We start from the raw sequence: 20,350 nt of genomic DNA on the forward strand, positions 1-20,350 counted from the left end.
CTTGAACCTCAATTTCTATCTTCATACTCATAAACAATCAAACCAATAATTGTTTTGTTTTTATTTCTTAACCTCATGAAATGTAACAAATGTTTTTTTTAATTTTTTTTATTTTTTGGCTGGGGTTGGGTTTGAACCTGCCACCTCTGGTATATGGGGCCAGTGCTGTACTCCTTTAGCCACAGGCACCGCCAAAGTATGTTTTGAAACACAAGTATATCAGCAGCATCCAAAAGCTATAGAAAATCACCTCAAAGGATTAATTAAACTTCTAATTCATGTTTTTTTTTAATGAGTCTAAACAGGTGTTATTTGAATGTGATTTTGTACAGTTTCATGAATTTTTCCTTGAAATATCCGTCAGCAAAAATATAAAGTGAATCAAAGAGAAGGGTATAATCAATATTGTGTTAAATGTGTCCACTACAAAAAGTATAAAGACTCACAGGGAGGGGGAGAATCTTTTTCATCTGCCCATGAGAGAAATTGTTACTATTTCTATTTCTTCACTGGGGACTGGAGTGACCTGGGTTCATGTTTTACAAGGGCAAAACCAAACCAAAACAACACAACACAAGACAACCAGGCTGGAGGGACTGAAGGGAACATTTTACACATTGGATCAGAGACCAAGGCAAAGGCCTTATGGTATAGAGCACTGGGAGTTTGCCTGAGAAGTTGGCATTTTATTGTAAGTGTGACCAGGAGTCAGTGTAGGATAAGTGGGGGAAGTGACTTTAGACAGATCATTGTACTGGACAGATCCTTCTTGCTGCTGATTGGAGTATAGATTATAAACAATAGGTGAATTAATGAACATTAATGAAAGATGTATGTGAGAAAAGGGTTATTCTGTTTTTAGTTAATAGTTAATTTTGCAGAAAAGGTAACTACATTATATTGCCATAAAGCTGAAGAGCTGAAGCGGTGACACAGTTTTCACCAATTCTTTATCCAAATATTTCACCAAAGAGGAGAAATATTCTTTGCTGTGTGCATAATCTAAATTTTAGTTTTAAAAGTAAGCCACAGGAAGTTTACTTGAAGTGCATACAAAATAAAATGAATTAATGGATAGATTGACATATGGGTAGGTCAACAGACATGAGATGAAGCAAGTTTACTAAAACAGTGGTCGCCAACCCTTTTAGCATCAGAGACTAATTTCATGGAAGACAATTTTTTCACTGACTGGTGGTGGGTGGTGAGGAGGTGTTTGTTTTTAGTCTGATTCAAGTGCTTTACATATATTGGGCACATGTTTTCTGTTATAATTTCTCTGTAAGATATAATGAAATAATTATAAAACTTATCATAGTGCAGAATCAGTGGAAGCCCTGAGTTTGTTTTTCTTCAACTGAATAGTCTCATCTGGGCATGAGGAGAGGCATTGCCACCCTAAGTGTGTTGCTTGTGTCCTTAGTTCCATCTCAGATCATCAGGAATTAGATTCTCACAAGGAGCCTGCAACCTGGATCCCTCACATGCACAGTTTACAGCAGGGTTCACGTGCCATGAGAGTCTAATGCCGCTGCTGATCTGACAGGAGGCAGAACTCAGGCAGTGATGCAAGTGATAGGGAGCAGCTGTAAATACAGATGCAGCTTTGCTTCCTTGCCCACTGGTCACTTCCTGCCATGTGATCCAGTTCCTAACAGGCCACAGACTGGTACCTGCCCATGGCCTGGGGGTTGGGGATTGCACTACTAAAATGTTGATGTTGAACTCCAGGGATGGGTATATGGATGTTCACTGCAAAATTCTTTAACTATCTGTTTGATAAAGAGCGCTGTGAAAGAAAAAGTACTTGAATGTATCTCTGCTTTCAACAGAGTTTAAGTTCAATTTCTTACACTTTCTGCACTTTTAAGATTGTACCAGGAGGATCAGTGACTAGGAAGGAAACAGTTGTGAGATTGCTTTATTATACACTGATTAGGCAACAAAGGGCATACTTGGTTTGTGTGAATTAGTAAGATTTCCATCAGTAAAAACTGTACACTCAACGGTTAACCAGGATTTTGGATAACTAGAAGCCTGGCTTTCTACCCTCCACCCCCAGCCTGGGATTTGGATACTGGTCCCAGGGGATTGAGTAGAGTCAGAAGGGAAATGTGATTCATGGGTAATACTTGTAAGAGGAGAAGTAATTTTTAAATTTATGACTCATAAAGCCATCATCTTAGGAAAGGTACCCATTCTATGAGTCTGTGTGGTTTGTGGACTTTTTTGTTTTTGGTGGCTCTAGGAGGGGAATAACTCTCATTATAATAATAATAATGATCATTAAATTCTGAATGGGCTTTTCTTGCTTATAAAATTATTCCCTTTGCTTACTTCATTTCATTGTCATACCATGCACAGATGCACACAGACCAGGTAATATATTATATAACACACCTACACAAACGTGGGGATTGAGGTATGACGTGTTCATTGCAGGGCACTAAATTAATGAACTGAAATTAGAATTTCGGTTCTTGACTTTTAATGCAGTCACCATTACTGAGGCCCAGGTGAAAATGCAGGCAAATTCTCATCACCTAATTTTGACAAGAGTAAAGCTTTAGAAGAAACAGTGAATCAGGGAAAACCATATGAAGCTAGACACAGACGAGATGTATCGCACCGGGGTTGATTTCCGGCCACTTAATTCTCCTTTGCTTTGGATTTCCTGACAGGAGAATTAAAGAGCTCTGACTGTGAAGTCAGACATTCCTGGGTCTGAGACTCTACTCCAACCTCCTATCTGTGACTTTAGGAACATTGGTCAGCCCCCCAACTTCAAAGGTTTTCATCCATAAAATGAGCTTCATTTTAGCACCTGCCCCGTGAGCCTGTTATGAGTATTAAATGGAATAATGCCTATGACTTAGTGACAGTACATGTTTATAAGTGTTGGTAAGAATTTTATTTAGCAATCTGAGTTCTGGGAATTTATTTAAAAAAATTGAAACCAGAATCTCAAAGAAGTAACACTTCCATGTTCACAGAAGCACTACATACAATAGCGAAGATTTGAAAATAGCCTAAATGTCCACTAGTGGATAGATGGATTTTAAAAATGTGGTATGTACATACAATGAAATATTATTCATCCATTAAGAAGGAAATTCTGCAATATTCAATAACATGAATTAACCTGGAAGACATTATGCAAAATGAATAAACAAGTCACAGAAGAATAAATACTGCGTGATTCTACTTATATGAAATCTCTAAATTTACAGAAGCAAAGAATAGGATGGTAGTTGCCAGGGGCTGGGGGAAGAAAAAAATAAGAGTTGCTCATCAGCAAGAATAAACTTTCAGTTATATAAGACAAAAAAGTTTTAAAGATTTGCTTTACAACATTGTGCCTAGGGAAACCAATATTGCCTTATACATTTAAAAGTGCATTAAAAGGGTAGCTCTCATGATGTGTTCTAACCACAATAAAATACAAAATATAATAATTTTGTAATATAATATAATATAATAATTCATAGAAGTGCTTCTCCTATATCTGATATAATTTAACTTTCTATCTAACTGGAAGGAATCACATTAACACATTTTTGAAATCAGAAAATTCTCATGATAAAAAACTTTAAATGGTTTTCTAGTTATTAGGAGAAACTTCCTGGTGAGTCATTACACAGGATGGGCTTCCATGAGAGGCCAAGGAGGACTTTTAAAGTTGTCACCCCTTAGACTTGGCATCCATTCATCCATCCATCCGTCCATCTGTCCATCCATCCATCCATCCATCCATCCATCCATCCATCCATCCATCCATCCGTCTGTCCGTCCATCTATCCATCCATCCACCCATCCATCCATTGTCCATCCATCATCCCCCCTGCCTTCGCTGAGTGCTTCCTCTCTGAGTGCTTCTACTATACATTGGGCAGGTCCTGCTGTGGTAGACGTTGCAGGCTATAAGGGAAGACAAATTAAGAAATCACACCAATGAATGTACAACTACACCCTTGGTGATTGCTACAGAGCATATCACAATAGGCCCAACTTAGCAGAGAAGCATCCCTGGGATGGTGGGTAAAGCTATGCCGAGACGTGATATGGTGCTGAGACCTGAAGGGGAGTGGAGGAGCGACTAGATGAGACAGAGTGAGGAGGGTGACAAAGTGGATCAGACACTGGGATCAGGAGCAAGGACCCTGTGGCAGACGAGTGTGGAGGCCTGAAGAGAGCCCGTGGGCTGCAGCAGGGGGGTTGAGGGCTAGAGCAGGAGGAGGCGGGGCAGTCTCGGGTTTGGACTTTATTCCAAGAGGATGGGAATCCACTGGGGAGTGTGGGCAGGGCTGTCACATAGCTCCTGGAGTCAGTTAGTGTAAAGGGGCAGGGGCCTGGCTGGCTAAGCCACCTTCATTCACAGAGCTGAGCCCACGGTGGGAAGAGCAGAGATAAGATGATCTGTGGGAGAGGGCATCTACATTCCAACTCAGTGCCCAGCGTCTGGGGCACTGTGAGTCAGCAGGCCTTGGTTTCCCTCCTCTGGGAAGCGTGTTGAGGGAGCAAGAGAAATACAGAGAGTGCCTCAGCAAGTGCAAATACCAGGTGAGATGGTGAAGTCAGGAAAATGATGATTTTTATTGACAAGCAACCCACTAAGCCAATTAAAATTTTAATAATAAATTATTATGGATAAATAATTATCTATTAATAAATTTTCCTTCTTACTCAGCACCCTTTTTTCTTGCATGGTGAGTCTCTTCCTGGTGAGTCATTACACAGGATGGGCTTCCATGAGAGGCCAAGGAGGACTTTTAAAGTTGTCACCCCTTAGACTTGGCATCCATTCATCCATCCATCCGTCAGTTTTTTGTTTACTATTCTCTTGGTAATCTTAATAGCATTTCTACATGAGTATGAATCTTTAAACAACCAATACATTGGTTAAAAGCTCTCAAGTGAAGAAATAAAAACACTGGACTTCCATGTCCTTTGTATCAGTCTGGCCAATGTCATCTTGTATTTCCCCCGCTTCTTATTTGCAGAGAAGACCTTCAGAGAAGGAGTCATTAGGTGTCCTTGATAGTCACATTCCCAGCACACTCAGGGATGCCTGTGGGGCTAATTAATTCCCAGATGAGCAGGGAAGAGTCCTTGTACATACACGTGCCCCCTTCAGAGATGCATCCGCTTGTGAACATCATGTTTCATAGTAAGCCTCCTTCCAGAGGGCTGCGGATTTCTTCAAAGCCCTGTAGAACCAGTAAATAAAATCATCAGGAGGGGAGACTGTAATGTAAAAGGGGCTGCTCCCTGGAATTTGCTCCTCTGTCTGGTTTGGGGCAGTTATCATTCCCAGATACAGCCAGCAAATGTCCCTCTCTGTTCACCAGTGGGCGGGGGGAGGTCAAATACACTGAATTGCTTTTAGCAGGTGATTTCGCCTTTTCTTTGTGGAGGAGATTGAAAATTTTACCAATTTTGTTCTCATCTGTACCCATACACCTGTACACCGTCCCATCCTGTACTCAGCTACCTACCCTATTTTATAAGGTGGAAGATCTTTTTCTGGGCTCTAGGGATACAGCAATGACTAGAAGAGATGTGCATTCCGTCCATATTCTGTCCTTCTCATCTAGCTTGAGAGACACATATTAAATAATTTGTTACCCAGTATGTTATTTGAAAGTGATTATGATAAAGGCCACAGTGGTAGAGAAGCAGGTGCTATAAGAGCACATGGCGGTTTTAGTCCTGGGGGTCAGAGAAGCCTGACACGTGGAAAAGACATTTGGTAGGAGGCTTGGAGAGTGGATGGGAATCGACAAGGTGATGGGCGGGGGAGGAGGAAAAAGGTGGCAAAGGCATGAATGGGATGGCAGGGGGCTGGGAGTTTTGTGGTAGATTCAGGCAGGTTGACCGGACCGGGTGGAGGTAAAGAGTCTGAATCTGGAGCCCTGGTCAGGAATCTTCAGCCCAGATCAGGCCTGCCCTGCCAACCTCATTCAAGATAGGTTTTGCTTCTACTCCAAGAAGAAAGAGAAAGTTATGAAGTCTAAATCACTAGCTGTCTCTTATTTTGCAATTGTTTCCCAGGGTATAAATTTTTATTTTTATTTCAGGTTAAGGTGAGGATACAAAGAACCAGGGTACAATGTTTCCTTTTGTTCAGTAGAGTCCCTCTTGCAGTTGTGTCCTGCACCCAAGAGTTGTGGTTTGAACTGAACTGTGATTCAATTCAAACTGGGGGAAAGCATAATGAGGGTGGGGATAGAGGCAAGAGGGGAGGGGGATTGGTGTGTATTAGATTTTCTACTGGCTTCATATGAGTATTGAGTGTATTGGGTATTTGCTTTTCCATTCTTGTGATACTGTACTAAAAAAGAATGTGCTTCTACTCCATCCAGGTTAACACAAAAGGTGTAAAATCTCCATCTTTTTTAATGACTAAATATTATTCCGTGGTATACCTATAGCATAGTTTGTTAATCCATTCCTGGGTTGGTGGGCATTTAGATTGTTTCACATTTTGGCGATTGTAAATTGAGCTGTGATAAAGAATCTAGTGCAACTGTCCTTATGACAAAATGATTTTTTTTTCCTTCTGGGTAGATGCTTAGTAATGGGATTGTGGGATCAAATAGGAGGTCTAATTTGAGTTCTTTAAAGATTCTCCATACTTCTTTCCAGAAAGGCTATATTAGTTTGTAGTCCCACCAACAGTGTAAAAGTGTCCTCTCTCTACACTTGCCACAGCATCTGCAACTTTGAGATTTTGTGATGTGAGCTATTCTCACTGGGGTTAGGTGATATCTCAGGGTGGTTTTGGTTTGCATTTCTTTGATTATTAGGGATGATGAACATTTTTTCATGTTTGTTTGCATTCATCTGTCTTCCTCAGAGAACTTTCTGTTCTCTAGCTGTTTCCTTCCTTCCTTCCTTCCTTCCTTCCTTCCTTTCTTTTTTTGAGATAGTCTTGCTCTGTTGCCCTGGGTAGAGTGCCATGGCATCAACATAGCTCACAGACTCACAGAAACCTCAAATTCTTGGGCTTGAGTCCTCTTGCCTTAGCCTACAAGTGTGTGCCCCTATGCCTGGCTAATTTTTAGTACAGATGGGGTCTCATTCTTGCTCAGGCTAGGCTCAAACTCCTGAGTTCAAGTAATCCAACTGCCTTGGCCTCCCAGAGTGCTAGGATTATGGGCATAAGCCACCATGCCCAGACAGACCACTAGCTGTTAATTTGACTATCACAATCAATGTTATCTAAGAAATTGTATGTGAACACTGAAGGATGAGTATAGATTCGGTTCCTAGGACTTCACTTACTCAGTCATACCAGTATGATCCTCATGTTTATGTCCCACTGGGCCCTGAAGATATCTATGTTTGCAGCACTGGCCCAGAGCATTTGGCAGTCCCTCCTACCATGCAAGTTCTAAAGCATGTACAAAGCTCTGACGGGGACAGAAAAGCAAATAGCACACAACCTTGGCTTTGTGAAACTTGAAATTTAGTAGGGGAGTAAGAAATTTTCACTAAGTTTCTAGAAGGCAACAGTAAATGATAAATATTATTTTTGTATTAATATAATTGTTGAGGTTGCTCTCTCTAGAGTGTTGTGTCCAGACTGGGCATACCGGTGTCCCTAAATAAGTGGTTTTGGGTGAATGATTCACAAGCCAGTGAATAGTCTGGGGACTGGTAGTGAAGAAAAATGAGAGCAGTGGGCCGAGAGAAATTGTGTTCTTACCGGGGAATGTCTCCAAACGCCTTCAGCATGGGCTTATTCATGTACTGCAGTCCGTGCTTGGCACACAGTGATCTCACCAGAGGTGCCACTTTGTGGTAATTATGACGCGGCATTGTGGGGAACAGACTAGGGAAACCGACAGGAAATGTAAAACTTAAACTTCAAGAGAAGCCCAAAGAAGTTGAATTACCAAATAAAATTATTAATATAATAGCAGTAGAGACCCAACTTTGACCTTGAACAGCAATTCTGTTATGGGGAGTTCAAAACTCTTGCTAAAATACTCTAATCTTATCTCTTAGTACCTCTGCAAGCCTTGTGCATTGTGTAATAATGTAGGAAGTATTGCTCCATAGAATATGTTTATGTTTGGCCGTGCCAAATTAAGTTATGGGTTATCTATCATTTTGAATTATCTAGGAGAGTTGAAGATATCCCCTCTTCCATCTCTGTTTCCATCTGTCTCTCTTTTCCTAACTCCTGTTCTGCAAATAGATATCTATTCAGTAAGTTCTCATCGTGGAAATGTCCGAGAATGGAAATATGAAGTGAGGCAGTAATCACTTCTTATTCAAAAGTTTCCACTAGTCACCCAGTGACCTTCTTGGATTTTAAACTTCCTCTGTGATAAACTATGAATAATAATCCTTTCTTGTTTTGCTGCAGTTTTGGAGGACTAACATGAAAGGAAAGATGAGAAAATCCTGTGAGCCGGTGAAAGATCTCTTCTCTTCTCTGACTATTCTGCTTATGGCTTAGATAAAAAGCTTCTCCATAAATATTCTAAAGAGATTGGCTCCCCATCTGTCATCATTTTATCTTTCTTTGTTGCAAGCTACTGCCCTCCCCCTTATCATGGATGATTTCTATCTCTCACTGGTGCTCGATGTGGAAGGTTGCGTGTCCAGAGAACCAGTCATTGAAAAAGGACTGTTCAACATTACAGGTGGCCAAGACCTGCAAAGAAAAAGCTTACATTAGATATAAATGAGCCCAAGTGTCAAACAGAGAAAATGTTTGTTTTTTCTTCTATTTAGTCGATCATTCGAGGAGTGCTTATTGAGTTCCTATTTTATGTAAGAAACCATGAGGGACAACAAAGACACCCCATGTCCGGTCTCAATTTATAATGTCCAGTTTATAATTTGAAGACACACCATGTCCAGTTTATAATTTAAAAAGGAAATTACATATTTTTGCTACAAAATATGTACAAAGCAATCTATATAAGAAATTAAGCAACATTTGAGGAGAAAAAGTCTCTATAGACTCTGAGATGTGGAAGACTGAGGTCTTAAGAATGAGGATGTGGGGAAATGGAAGAAGCATTATAGGATTTTGGTAGGAGTGGAAGGGATATGATACCACTTTCACAGAGTTGACCTGCAAGATTTCTAAATAAGGTGTAAGGCATTCAAAGGTTCTGTTGCAGGATTCTGTGCATGGGAATGCATTCCAGTTTAAGTGGTTTCCTTTGTAAATACTATGTGTTGCGTTTTATGCATTAAGCAAACATTATCCTGAGGAGGAGTTCAGAGCTTCTTTATGGTGCCAAGATTAAGAATGCTTTTGAATATAATTTCATTCAATAATTTGTAAAAGTTTTATTCCCATTGGAGTTGCTGCCATTTTCAATGCTGAATCCATTGTGGCTTCATGTTAGTATTTCCCACAGTGTAGTTCAGAGAATCTTGAGGGTCCCCAGGACACCTTCATGAAATCTGCAAGTTTGAAACTATTTCCATAACACTTCTAAGACATTGTTTACTCTTTTTAGTCTCATTTTCTCATGCTTGTATAGTGGAATTTTCCAGAGGCTACTAAACATAGAATGGCATCATCACTCTGATGTCAACAGGCATTACTTTCATGTCAGCAAACTTTTTCCATAAAGTGTCAATTAGTAAATATTTGAATTTTGTCACAACTACTCATCTCAGCTGTGGCAGCATGAAGGCAGTCACAAATAGCATGTGAGTGAATGATCATGGCTGTGCTCCAATGACACTTTATTATAAAAACAAGCAGTGGCCTGGATTTGGCCTCTACAGTGTAGTTGACTGACCCTTGGTTTCAAGCAAAGGCGCTATAATCAAACTGCCTAGGTTTAAGACCTGCTTCAATGACCTAGCAGTGTGACCTTATCTTAGTTATTCAACTTCTTTGTGCCCCAATTTTATCATTTATAAGAACAATCATGTGTTTTTAAGATTAAACAATGCATCATAAAGGTAAATGTGAAGCACTTGACGGTGCCCGGCCCCCGGCACCTACTCTTTAAGGTGCAGTATTATCAGTTGTGGTGAACAGTTTCTAAATCAGCGTAGTCTGAAGGACCCTCCCTCCACCATTACCTGAGTGCTGAGCCAGTCCCGGTTCTCCTCTGTGCTCATTGTCATGGGTATGTGATTCATATGGGCAATATATGCGATCCAGGGACTTTCAAGAAACCTTGTGGGGGAGTAGAAGGAGGAAGTGATGAATCTTTGGGTTTTTTCAGTAGCAACCACATCACTGGGCTTGCATAACCCCTGGAAGAGTTGGCTGATTCTTTCATCTCTTTGAAAGCCCCTTATGCCCTTAAAAGCTAGAGATGACACACTAAGCATTTAGCTACATGACTTGCCCTGGTGCCAACATATAGAGCAGGGCTTCTGAAGTTTTCTGTGGCTCTGGTGCAAAGAACAGAAACACAGAGGAGCTCAAGGGCATGTGCAAATTGGTTGACAGCCTGGGCTTTGTCCTCAGAGCTGGGTTCAAGTTCTGCATTGGCACTGGCCTTAGCCCTAACTTGCTCCAACATAACCTCGGGCAACTGACTTAATCTCCTTGAACCTCAGTTCCTGTAGCATGAATGTAGATGATACAATCTAACATTGTAGGGTGTGTGAGGATTACATCAAATAAGATAAGGAATGTGAAGCCTAACAAAGTGCCTGAACATGGTAGCTGCCATTATCCTTATGTTTACTTAGAATCTAGAAAAATAATGCAAAACAGTGAGAGAGGAATACACTGGAAAGTTCCGGAGAATTGTTCAGGCAAAAATAATAATCCAAAGTCATTTCAGTTTGGGGAAAATCTCCAGTCATAAGAGGACTTTAAAATATTCATGTTTTGGGATTATCGTTGGCAGAGATCATGATGTCTAAATAGATGACAGTTTTAAAGGACTTGAGTAATAGCTGACGTGTTTCAATTGGGGGTACATATAGTGGGAAAAATGGAGTTCAACCAAATTCTTTTTGTAAGGAACTTGTCTTGTTCAACTATTTTTTTTTTTTTCAGCATTTGCTTTGAAAACACCTCAGTTCCAGGAAATGGGGTGGGGTGACATGATCTTCTGCTAAAGACAGATGGCTCTCAGAAGGAAGGTAAGAGGACCATCTGGGTTGTGGTAATAAGAAAATATTCTTACTTGACCAAATATATGAGCAACAGGGTTCCGAAGACTCCATAGAAAGGGCGAAACATAATGAAATGTCGGATGTAAAAGCTGCTAACCCAGGCGATGTCCTGCAGAGGAAAGCACTCGAAAGTTAGATATCCAGAACACAATTTCACTTCCTCTTCATCTGCCTGGGCTCCTTTCGTGTACTGACTAAACTTTATACTTGTTATTCAAGAAATCTGTGTTTGAAGATGACCCAGCATTTTCATTTCCCGCTTCTATCTGATCTTGGTTCCAAGAAGGAGCCAAGTTACTCACCTGCCAGTCTCTTTTAATGTACATCAGTCGTATGGATTTCAGGTTCATAAATGCAGGCATGAGGAAGGGTAACAAAACTGGAAAGGAACAAATAAAGTTTGGGAAGAAATGAGTAGAAAGTGACCCCCGTGCAGGTTGGCAGAGTCCTGTCTACTCCTTGCCACTCCCACAATGCTGCCCTGAGAGGGGATGCAGGGCCACATCCTTTCCAAGTCCAAGAAGCTGAACTAAAACTTTGGGCAGCATCTCCAGGTTCTAGCTCCATCTCGGAGGCTAGGAAACGTTGGAGACAATTTTGATGCAGGTTTCTCTGAAGAGCTTTTGCTCTGAGCTGACAAGTTTTTCCTAGGTTCTTGAAGTCCTTCAGTTTCCCAAAACTCTGGAGATTTGTACCCTCTCACAATGTGTCAGGGTGGCAGAAGTAAAGACAGTGTGCTCGTTTCCTGGTCAACCTATTACGTACTTAGCTGCTTCTGCCCAGCACAGTCGAGGCTGCCCACATCATGCAGGAGTCTTATGGACACCCTTGACTTTCAGGAAAGACTGTTTCCTGGGTCGAACTCTATTCAGGATCCTCTGAGCCCTCTTCTCCTCAACCAGCTCTCAACTGTGGTCTATGAGAACTGTAAACTCTAGGCACAAATGATTGATCCACTCCACACTAAGAAACTTGAACAAACACTAGTGTAGTTTCTGAAAGTTCAATGTCCTATCTCTAGGAGGACCCCAGTTCCCTTTAAGTTTCTGAGAGAACTCAATTCTGCCAAAACAATTTATTGCTTATTCCAGCCCAAGCCTGATTATAGGCACCTGACCCTGTCTTTTAGAATATTTACTTAGCAAACTCACAATTGTAAATCCTTCCTCTCTTCCTCTGAGATATATCTTCTATGACCCATAAATGCTTCCGCAAGGCACTGGAGGCCCTCGTCCTGAGACGTAGTCATCAATAAAGTCATGGGCTCTGAATTCTGGACTCTGTGGAGAACAGGAGCCCAACTTAGGTAAATGCCAGTCAGCACACAGGCTGGCCTGGACTAATCAGATTGACCAACTCCCACACACCTACTCAACTCATCAATGTCTTTCGGTACTTTTCCTTTAGCACACTCTACATTTAAAAAGCCTCTATCCTAGCTTTTGTTTCAGCAGAATGAAGCTCAGCTGAATTCTCTTTCCCCTACTGCAGTAGCCTAAAGAAAATCATCTTATTGCTTTTTTATTTATTAAATCACAGCTATGTACATTAATGCAATCATGGGGTACAATGTGCTGGTTTTATATACAATTTGAAATAGAAGCCCAAGTGCCCATCAATCCACGAATGGATCAATAAATTGTGGTATATGTACACCATGGAATATTATGCAGCCTTAAAGAAAGATGGAGACTTTACCTCTTTCATGTTTACATGGATGGAGCTGGAAAATATTCTTCTTAGCGAAGTATCTCAAGAATGTAAGAAAAAGTATCCAATGTACTCAGCCCTACTATGAAACTAATTTATAGCTTTCATATGAAAGCCATAACCCTAGTATAGCACAAGAATATGGGGAAAGGGGTAAGGGAGGGGAGAGGGAAGGATGGGCAGAGGGAGGGTAATTGGTGGGACCACACCTATGGTGCATCTTAGAAGGGTACAGGTGAAACTTATTAAATGCAGAATATAAATGTCGGAACATCTTACTGCTTTTAACAAATTTCTGGTTCTCCTTCTCTTTGGCGTGTAAATGGGACTCATTGGTACCCGAGATACTAAACTGGCATTTGCAGGCAGGAAAAGGCATCAGTGAAACTGTTCATGGTGGGCAGTGGTTTGTGAATTCACACCACTCATGCATTGCTCATTAGCTGTGAGTATGTTATACCACTGCAGGCAGGTAAACACACATTTCTCAGGAAAGTTTAGAAAAGAAAATACAATAGCTTTTATTTTGCAAAAATACATCTAGTTAGGTTGATAAGCTAGCTTTCAAAGTGGGCACCAGTGCCATCACTTCTCTAAGAGAAGGGGCAGGTGATGAGTGCAGGAAGGGAAGTCTGGATTGAGTTATGGAGGAGCCTGCAGGGATGGTCACCCCGCCTTTCAAAAAGGACACCCAATGCCATCCTCCTCAGGCATGTAACAGGTGGCCTCAAGTGGCCTATAGTTGGGCAATCAGATCACCTGCAACAGTGTTTCTCAGCCTTAGCACCATGGGCATTTTGGGCCACATAATTACCTGTGATGAGGGGCTGTCCTCTGCACTGTAGAATGTTGCGATGCATCCCTGGCTTCTACCCACTGGATATCAGTACCATTCCACACTTCAGTTGTGAAGACCAAAAACTATCTCTGGACACTGTCAAATATCCCCTGGCATCACAATTGCCCCTGATTGGGAACCACTGGTTTATAGAAAGTGTCTGGTTCCTTCCCTGATCTTGGTCTATTTCCCAGTGTGTCAGTGTGTTTCAGACAGGCCATTTGGGGTTCCTTGCAAACTCTCTTTGTGAGCTGCCATGAGCTTGATTTTGGCTTTTCACTTATGACGTTATTCTATTGGTATCAGAATTATCAGCCCATTTCTATTCAGGCCTGGCCTGTGTGCTCACACTGAGACGTATGTGTCTTCTGCCTTCCAGCCCCTTTTTTTCCACTCAGGATCCTGGCAGATGCCTTTTATTCCTGAATGCCTCCTTCTTCTGGTGTCACACTGTAAATGTCTCAGATTATTTCCCCATCTCTCTTTCTTCCCTCCCCAAACACCACTACCCTTTTCCCTTTACAGGGGTTCAGTCTTTCCAGGACGAGAGTCCTGGATGCAGTACCCTTGATGGTAGCCGGGTTCCCTCCCTTGTGAAGCCTCTCCCTCCTCCCCTGCTCAGCATCCAGAGTCAGGAGATGCTGGTTAAAAGGCCTATTAGCTCTTCCATTTCCTTGTGCAAATTTCTACCTTAGTGCATCTGAAGCAGGACATGCCTCTTTTCTCAGTAACAGTACACCCTGGCTGGTTCCTGTGACAGCATTCCAGCTTTGCCTTTTGGCTTGATAGGAGCTTGCTTCAAGGGAGTGGGGTGATAAGGGATGTAGCCCTGAGAAACTCACCTATATAAAAGTACAGGTGCTGATTTTCATAGTTGATGTATTTGATTTTCTTCTTGCCATACTGAATGGAGAGAGAATAGAAAACTAAAGTAAGAGAAAGCATTTATCATCATCACACTCCAGGACATGCATGTGTGCATGTGTGAATGTCTAAAATCTGCATGGAAAGAGCCATCTCATTAGTTTTTTGTTAGCTGTCAAACCTAAGGAAGTAGAAGAATCAAAACTGGTTGGGAGGAAATATTGTGGCACATGTGGACAATTCTTATGTGAATAGATTATGGGAACTGCTATCATTTTTTTTAATCCCACAGAAATCATTTTGAATTTTTTTTCTCCTCATGTGAATTTGAATGTGGCTGAGAAAGAACATTTCTAATGAGTTTTTCTAGCTTTTCTTCATCTGTGGAATTTAGAATTCTGCCTGTACCTGAGACCCCATCTTCATCCATTCATCCAGCAGACACTGAACAGTCACATGATGGAAGATACAGGCTTGGCCTCTTCCTGTCTTTCCTTTTCATGTTCTCATCATGGATATTACACTATGATTTACTATTTTAAAGCATGATGCCAATATATATAATATTTATTACATATTATATAAATTTATTACATGTAATAATAAAATTAGTTTATTGCACTCATTATTGAGAATTTGATTCTTTATTTTCTAGGGGTCTTCTTTGTTAATTTGGACTATGTTTTAGGGCCACTATAAGGGATGCCCCAGAGCACAAAGGCAGCAGAAAATCTTTTGCAAAAAGGATAGAAGTAATGTCTATATCTCCAGTACTGGAAAGAGATTCAATAAATGTTTATGGAAGGAATTAAGGAATGATTACTAATTCAAACCCACTCTATATTTTCCCTTATGTTCACTCAGTCACAGCACTATAAACAGCGTTTGACTCTTTCTTCCCTCTTTCCTTTGGTATTGTCTCTCATATAGACACATTTCTTGTTTTATTTGGATGGCATTGGGTGGTTCCTCCTTTACTTATTGTCACAAAGTAACAAAATTATCATGGTGATGAAGTAATAATAGCTGTTTGCAGTTACTACCAAATATCCAAATATTTCAGTCATGGGACGAGGTGGAAAATACTTGGAAGGTGACAAAGCAAAGTGGACTGATTTGTGTGTCACCTCTAAGGAGGATCCCAAGTGTTTCAGGACATGAACACAGGATATAGAAGATTCAACAAATACTTGTTGAAGAAATTAATGTATGAAGAAAGTAGTAGGAAAACTGGCAGCAAAGAAGGAAGGAAAGAAAATCTCAGAGCTCACCAGGAATGCTTTTTATGAGAAACTGCTGAATTTTAGGATCTAAATAATTTTAGAATTTAAATAAATACTGTCCCATACAATGGCTTTGGAACTATTCCATAGAACTCTAAGGTTCTAGGGATGTGTCTCAGGGGCAGCTGCAGAACCTGGGGAGGGACCTCCCTGCTTTGTGAAGAGGCAGCAGGTACACTGAACACGGGTGTAGGGGAGGCAGGAGGGAGACAGCCAGGCTGTTTCACGAACTTCTGTGAGACAGACTCCCTTGCTCTGGCAGTGGGCGGGGGAACAACTAGAGAAACCAATATGTTCCAATTCTAAAGAAAAGCCTGGAAGTCCACAAACATCAGAGAGTTCCAACTTGTTTGGGGAGCCATTGTCAAAAGCAAATGGTTTGTGATCACAGCCAACAATTTTTCCTTTCCTTTTTTTTTTTTTTAATATGGAAGCAAGAGACTTTATTTCCCATGTCAGCTGAGGAAGGGGATGAGTCTCCCCAAAGTGAGAAAACATTTTCGAAAAGTTGTGGTATAGGAGGGAGGCAAGACGGCCGGCTGAAGCCAGCTTTTGGCAGAGGGTCCTGTCCAGAGGGAGAAATAATGTCCCAAAATAACCCAGTAAAGTGGAAGATCAGGAGCTGAGCTGAGAGAGAGGATCAATAGGTTCTCATCACTCCTGCTGCAACAAGCTGAGACTCCAAGGAAACAAATTTCAAGTATAAAATCCATCCCAAAGAGGATGGGAATCCTTTCCCTCCCTCCCCTCCAGGAGAGCAGCTTGAGGCAAGTAGAGAACAGAGGACCTTTTATTTCACCCAAGGGGAGAGAACAGACTGAGGGCTGGGACTCCCTCCATGGAGAGATACCACTGCAAGCCCAGGCAGTCTCTTGCCTGGGCCAAAAGTTGGTCTAATATTCTCCCTACCTTCCTGAACTCCCAATCCACCCCCCACCCCCTCCTGGTGGTTTGGAAGACTAAGCCCTGCAAAATCTGGAGCGTTTGGCAGATTTTTGCTAGGGTGGGGCACCTCATGAGCTGTGGGACAGTTGCACTGCAACTATAACTTTAATAGAGGTGGGGAGTCACAAGGGGAGAGAGACTTGCTCCGTGTTGGAAAGAGCATAGCGCAGGTCTGCGCTACCAACCACTGGAGACTGCAGCCCACCAGCTCCCCAGCTTGGCTCCCCTCTGAGTGCCTGCGACAGGCTGCTGAGGCAACTCACACCTGGTCCCTGCAACCCAAGCGGCCCATGGTCAGAGACTCCACTCTCTGGATCCCTGCCCTGCTCCTAAGACTGGTGGCCCATGGCCAGGGACTCCTGCCCTCCTCCTAAAGATTTTGACACATTGAGGCAAAAACTTGCAGACCTCAAAGATCTGAGAAATACAGTAGAATCCCTCAGTAACAGAATGGAGCAGGCAGAGGAAAGGATTTCTGGCATTGAAGACAAAGCTTTTGACAAAGCTCCCAAACACTCAAAGAGGAAGAGAAGTGGAGAAGAAAAATGGATCATTCTTTCAGAGAACTCTGGAACAATTTGAAGAAAACAAATATTTGCCTTATAGGAATTCCTGAAGGTGACAAGGTGGCTTTGAAAGTCCCAGATGCTCTACTTCAAGAGATAATCATCAAGAACTTCTCAAACATGGAAAGTGATTCTGAAATTCAGATAGCAGACAGTTTCAGAACCCCAGCACAACTCAACCCAGAGAAGGTAAATACTTTAATGACATACACACATTGAAGAAATTTTCCATAACTAAACCAGCTCTTTAGGATATCCTCAGACCTATCTTCCATAATGACCAGCACAATGCTCTACCACTAAAGTAAACTCATTTTGAAATTCTTGACCAAAACCCAATTTCCACAGTGGTGAAAAGATTCAAAATGTCCACTGGAGTTTTGAAAAACTTGATACCCAAATATGACCAGGCTTGTCAATACTCTCAATTAATGTGAATGGCTTAAACTGTCCTCTTAAGAGGCACAGGTTGGCTGACTGGATACAAAAACTCAGTCCAGATATCTGCTGCATACAAGAATTTCATTTTACCTTAAAGGATAAATATAGACTCCGAGTGAAGGGATGGGCATCTGTAATACAGGCAAATGGAAATCAGAAAAAAGCAGGGGTCGCAATTTTATTTGCAGATAGACTAAGCTTTAAACCAACAAAGTAAAGAAAGACAAAGATGGTCACTTCATATTTGTTAAGGGAAACGTTCAATTATTAACATTTATGCACCCAACTAGAATGCTCCTCAATTTATAAGGGAGACCCTAAGAGACATGAGCAATTTAATATCTTCCAGCACCATAATAGTTGGAGATTTTAACACCCCATTGGCAGTGTTGGATAGATGCTCCAATAAGAAACAAAGCAAAAAATTTGGATTTAAAGTTCACCATACAACAATTGAATTTAACAGACATCTACAGAACATTTCATCCTAACAAAACTGAATACACATTCTTCTTATAAGCCCATGGAATCCTCCAAAATTGATAACATCTTAGATCACAAGTCTAACCTCAGCAAATTTAAAAGTATAGAAATTATTCCCTATATTATCTCGGATCATCATGCAATAGAAGTTGAACTCACTAATAACAGGTATCTGCATACTCGTACAAAGACATGGAAACTAAATAACCTTATGCTGAATGATAGCTAGGTCATAGATGAGATAAAGAAGGGAGAAATTGCCAAATTTTTGGAACAAAACAATAATGAAGACATGAATTATCAGAACCTGTGGGATACTGCAAAGGCCGTCCTAAGAGGGAAATTTATAGTGTTGTAAGCCTTCCTCAAGAGAATGGAAAGAGAGGAAGTCAATAACTTAATGGGACATCTTAAGCAACTGGAAAAGGAAGAACATTTCAAACCCAAACCCAGAAGAAGAAAAGAAGTAACGAAAATTAGAACAGAATTAAATGAAATAAAAAACAAAAGAATTATTCAAAAGATCAATGAATCAAAAAGTTGGTTTTTTGAAAAATTCAACAAAATTGATAAACCTTTGGCCAACCTAACCAAAAATAGAAAATTAAAGTCCATAGTATCATCAATCAGAAATGACAAAGGTGAAGTAACAACAGACACTTCAGAAATTCAAAAAATCCTTAATGAATACTACAAAAAACTTTATTCTCAGAAATATGAAAATCTGAAAGAAATTGACCAATACTTGGAAGCATGCCAACTTCCTAGACTTACAGAAAGCATTGGAAATGCTGAACAGACCTATATCAAGTACTGAAATAGAATCAACTATACAAAATCTCCCAAAAAAGAAGAGTCTGGGATCAGATGGCTTCACATTAGAATTCTACCAAATCTTTAAAGAGGAACTAGTACCTATATTACTTAACCTTTCCCAAAACATCAAAAAAGAAGGAATACTTCCCAACACATTCTATGAAGCAAATATCACCCTGATCCCCAAACCAGGAAAAGATCCAATAAGAAAAGAAAACTATAGACCAATATCTTCAATGAACATAGATGCAAAAATATTCAATGAGATCTTAGCAAACAGAATCCAGCAACACATCAAATGAATTAAACACCATGACCAAGTGGGTTTTATCCCAGGGTCTCAAGGTTGGTTCAATATATGTAAATCTATAAATATAATACATCACATAAACAAACTAAAAAACAAAGACCATATGATTCTCTCAATAGATGCAGAAAAAGATTTCGATAATATCCAGCATCCATTCATAATAAGAACACTTAAGAAAATAGGTATAGAAGGTACATTCCTTAAACTGATAGAGGCTATCTACAGCAAACCCACAGCCAATATCATATTCAATGGAGTAAAATTGAAAACATTTCCACTCAGGTCAGGAACCAGGCAAGGTTGCCCATTGTCTCCAATGCTTTTTAACATTGTAATGGAAATCTTAGCCATCACAATCAAGCAAGAGAAGGTAATCAAGGGTATACAAATAGGGTCAGAGGAGATCAAACTTTCACTCTTCACAGATGATATGATTTTATACCTGGAAAACCTCAAGGACTCAACCACAAAACTCTTAGAAGTGATCAAGGAATACAGTAGCATCTCAGGATACAAAATCAATACTCACAAATCAGTAGCTTTTATATATACCAATAATAGTCAAGCCAAAAAAACAGTCAAGGACTCTATTCCATTTACAGTTGTGCCAAAGAAGATGAAATATTTGGGAATTTACCTAACAAAGGACATGAAAGATCTCTATAAAGAGAATTAAGAAACTCTGAGAAAAGAAATAGCTGAAGATGTTAACAAATGGAAAAACATACCATGCTCATGGCTAGGAAGAATCAACATTGTTAAAATGTCTATGTTACCGAAAGAAATTTACAAATTTAATGCAATCCTTATCAAAGTACCACCGTCATACTTTAAAGATCTAGAAAAAAATAACACTTTGTTTTATATGGTACCAGAAAAAACCTTGAATAGCCAAGATATTACTTACAAATAAAAACAAATTAATAGGAATAACGCTACCAGACTTCAAACTATACTATAATCTATAGTGATCAAAACA

The 20,350-nt window shown here is 40.5% G+C and overlaps 1 protein-coding gene across 1 annotated transcript in view; it reads right to left on the reverse strand.

The window, feature by feature from the left end:
- Positions 1–5,155: 5,155 nt before the first annotated feature.
- LOC128564308 (fatty acid desaturase 2-like protein FADS2B) overlaps positions 5,156–20,350 on the reverse strand; it is a 33,848-nt gene continuing 18,653 nt past the window's right edge. Inside the window, exons 6-12 of the mRNA XM_053559801.1 lie at positions 14,506–14,566; positions 11,418–11,494; positions 11,127–11,224; positions 10,063–10,159; positions 8,586–8,665; positions 7,709–7,834; positions 5,156–5,207 (exon numbers count right to left, since the gene is read on the reverse strand). Of these exons, the coding sequence (XP_053415776.1) occupies positions 5,156–5,207; positions 7,709–7,834; positions 8,586–8,665; positions 10,063–10,159; positions 11,127–11,224; positions 11,418–11,494; positions 14,506–14,566 (591 nt within the window). The remainder of the gene's footprint in view (positions 5,208–7,708; positions 7,835–8,585; positions 8,666–10,062; positions 10,160–11,126; positions 11,225–11,417; positions 11,495–14,505; positions 14,567–20,350) is intronic.

The sequence above is a fragment of the Nycticebus coucang genome, chromosome 14 (genome assembly GCF_027406575.1).
Source record: "Nycticebus coucang isolate mNycCou1 chromosome 14, mNycCou1.pri, whole genome shotgun sequence".
Taxonomy (NCBI): domain Eukaryota; kingdom Metazoa; phylum Chordata; class Mammalia; order Primates; family Lorisidae; genus Nycticebus; species Nycticebus coucang.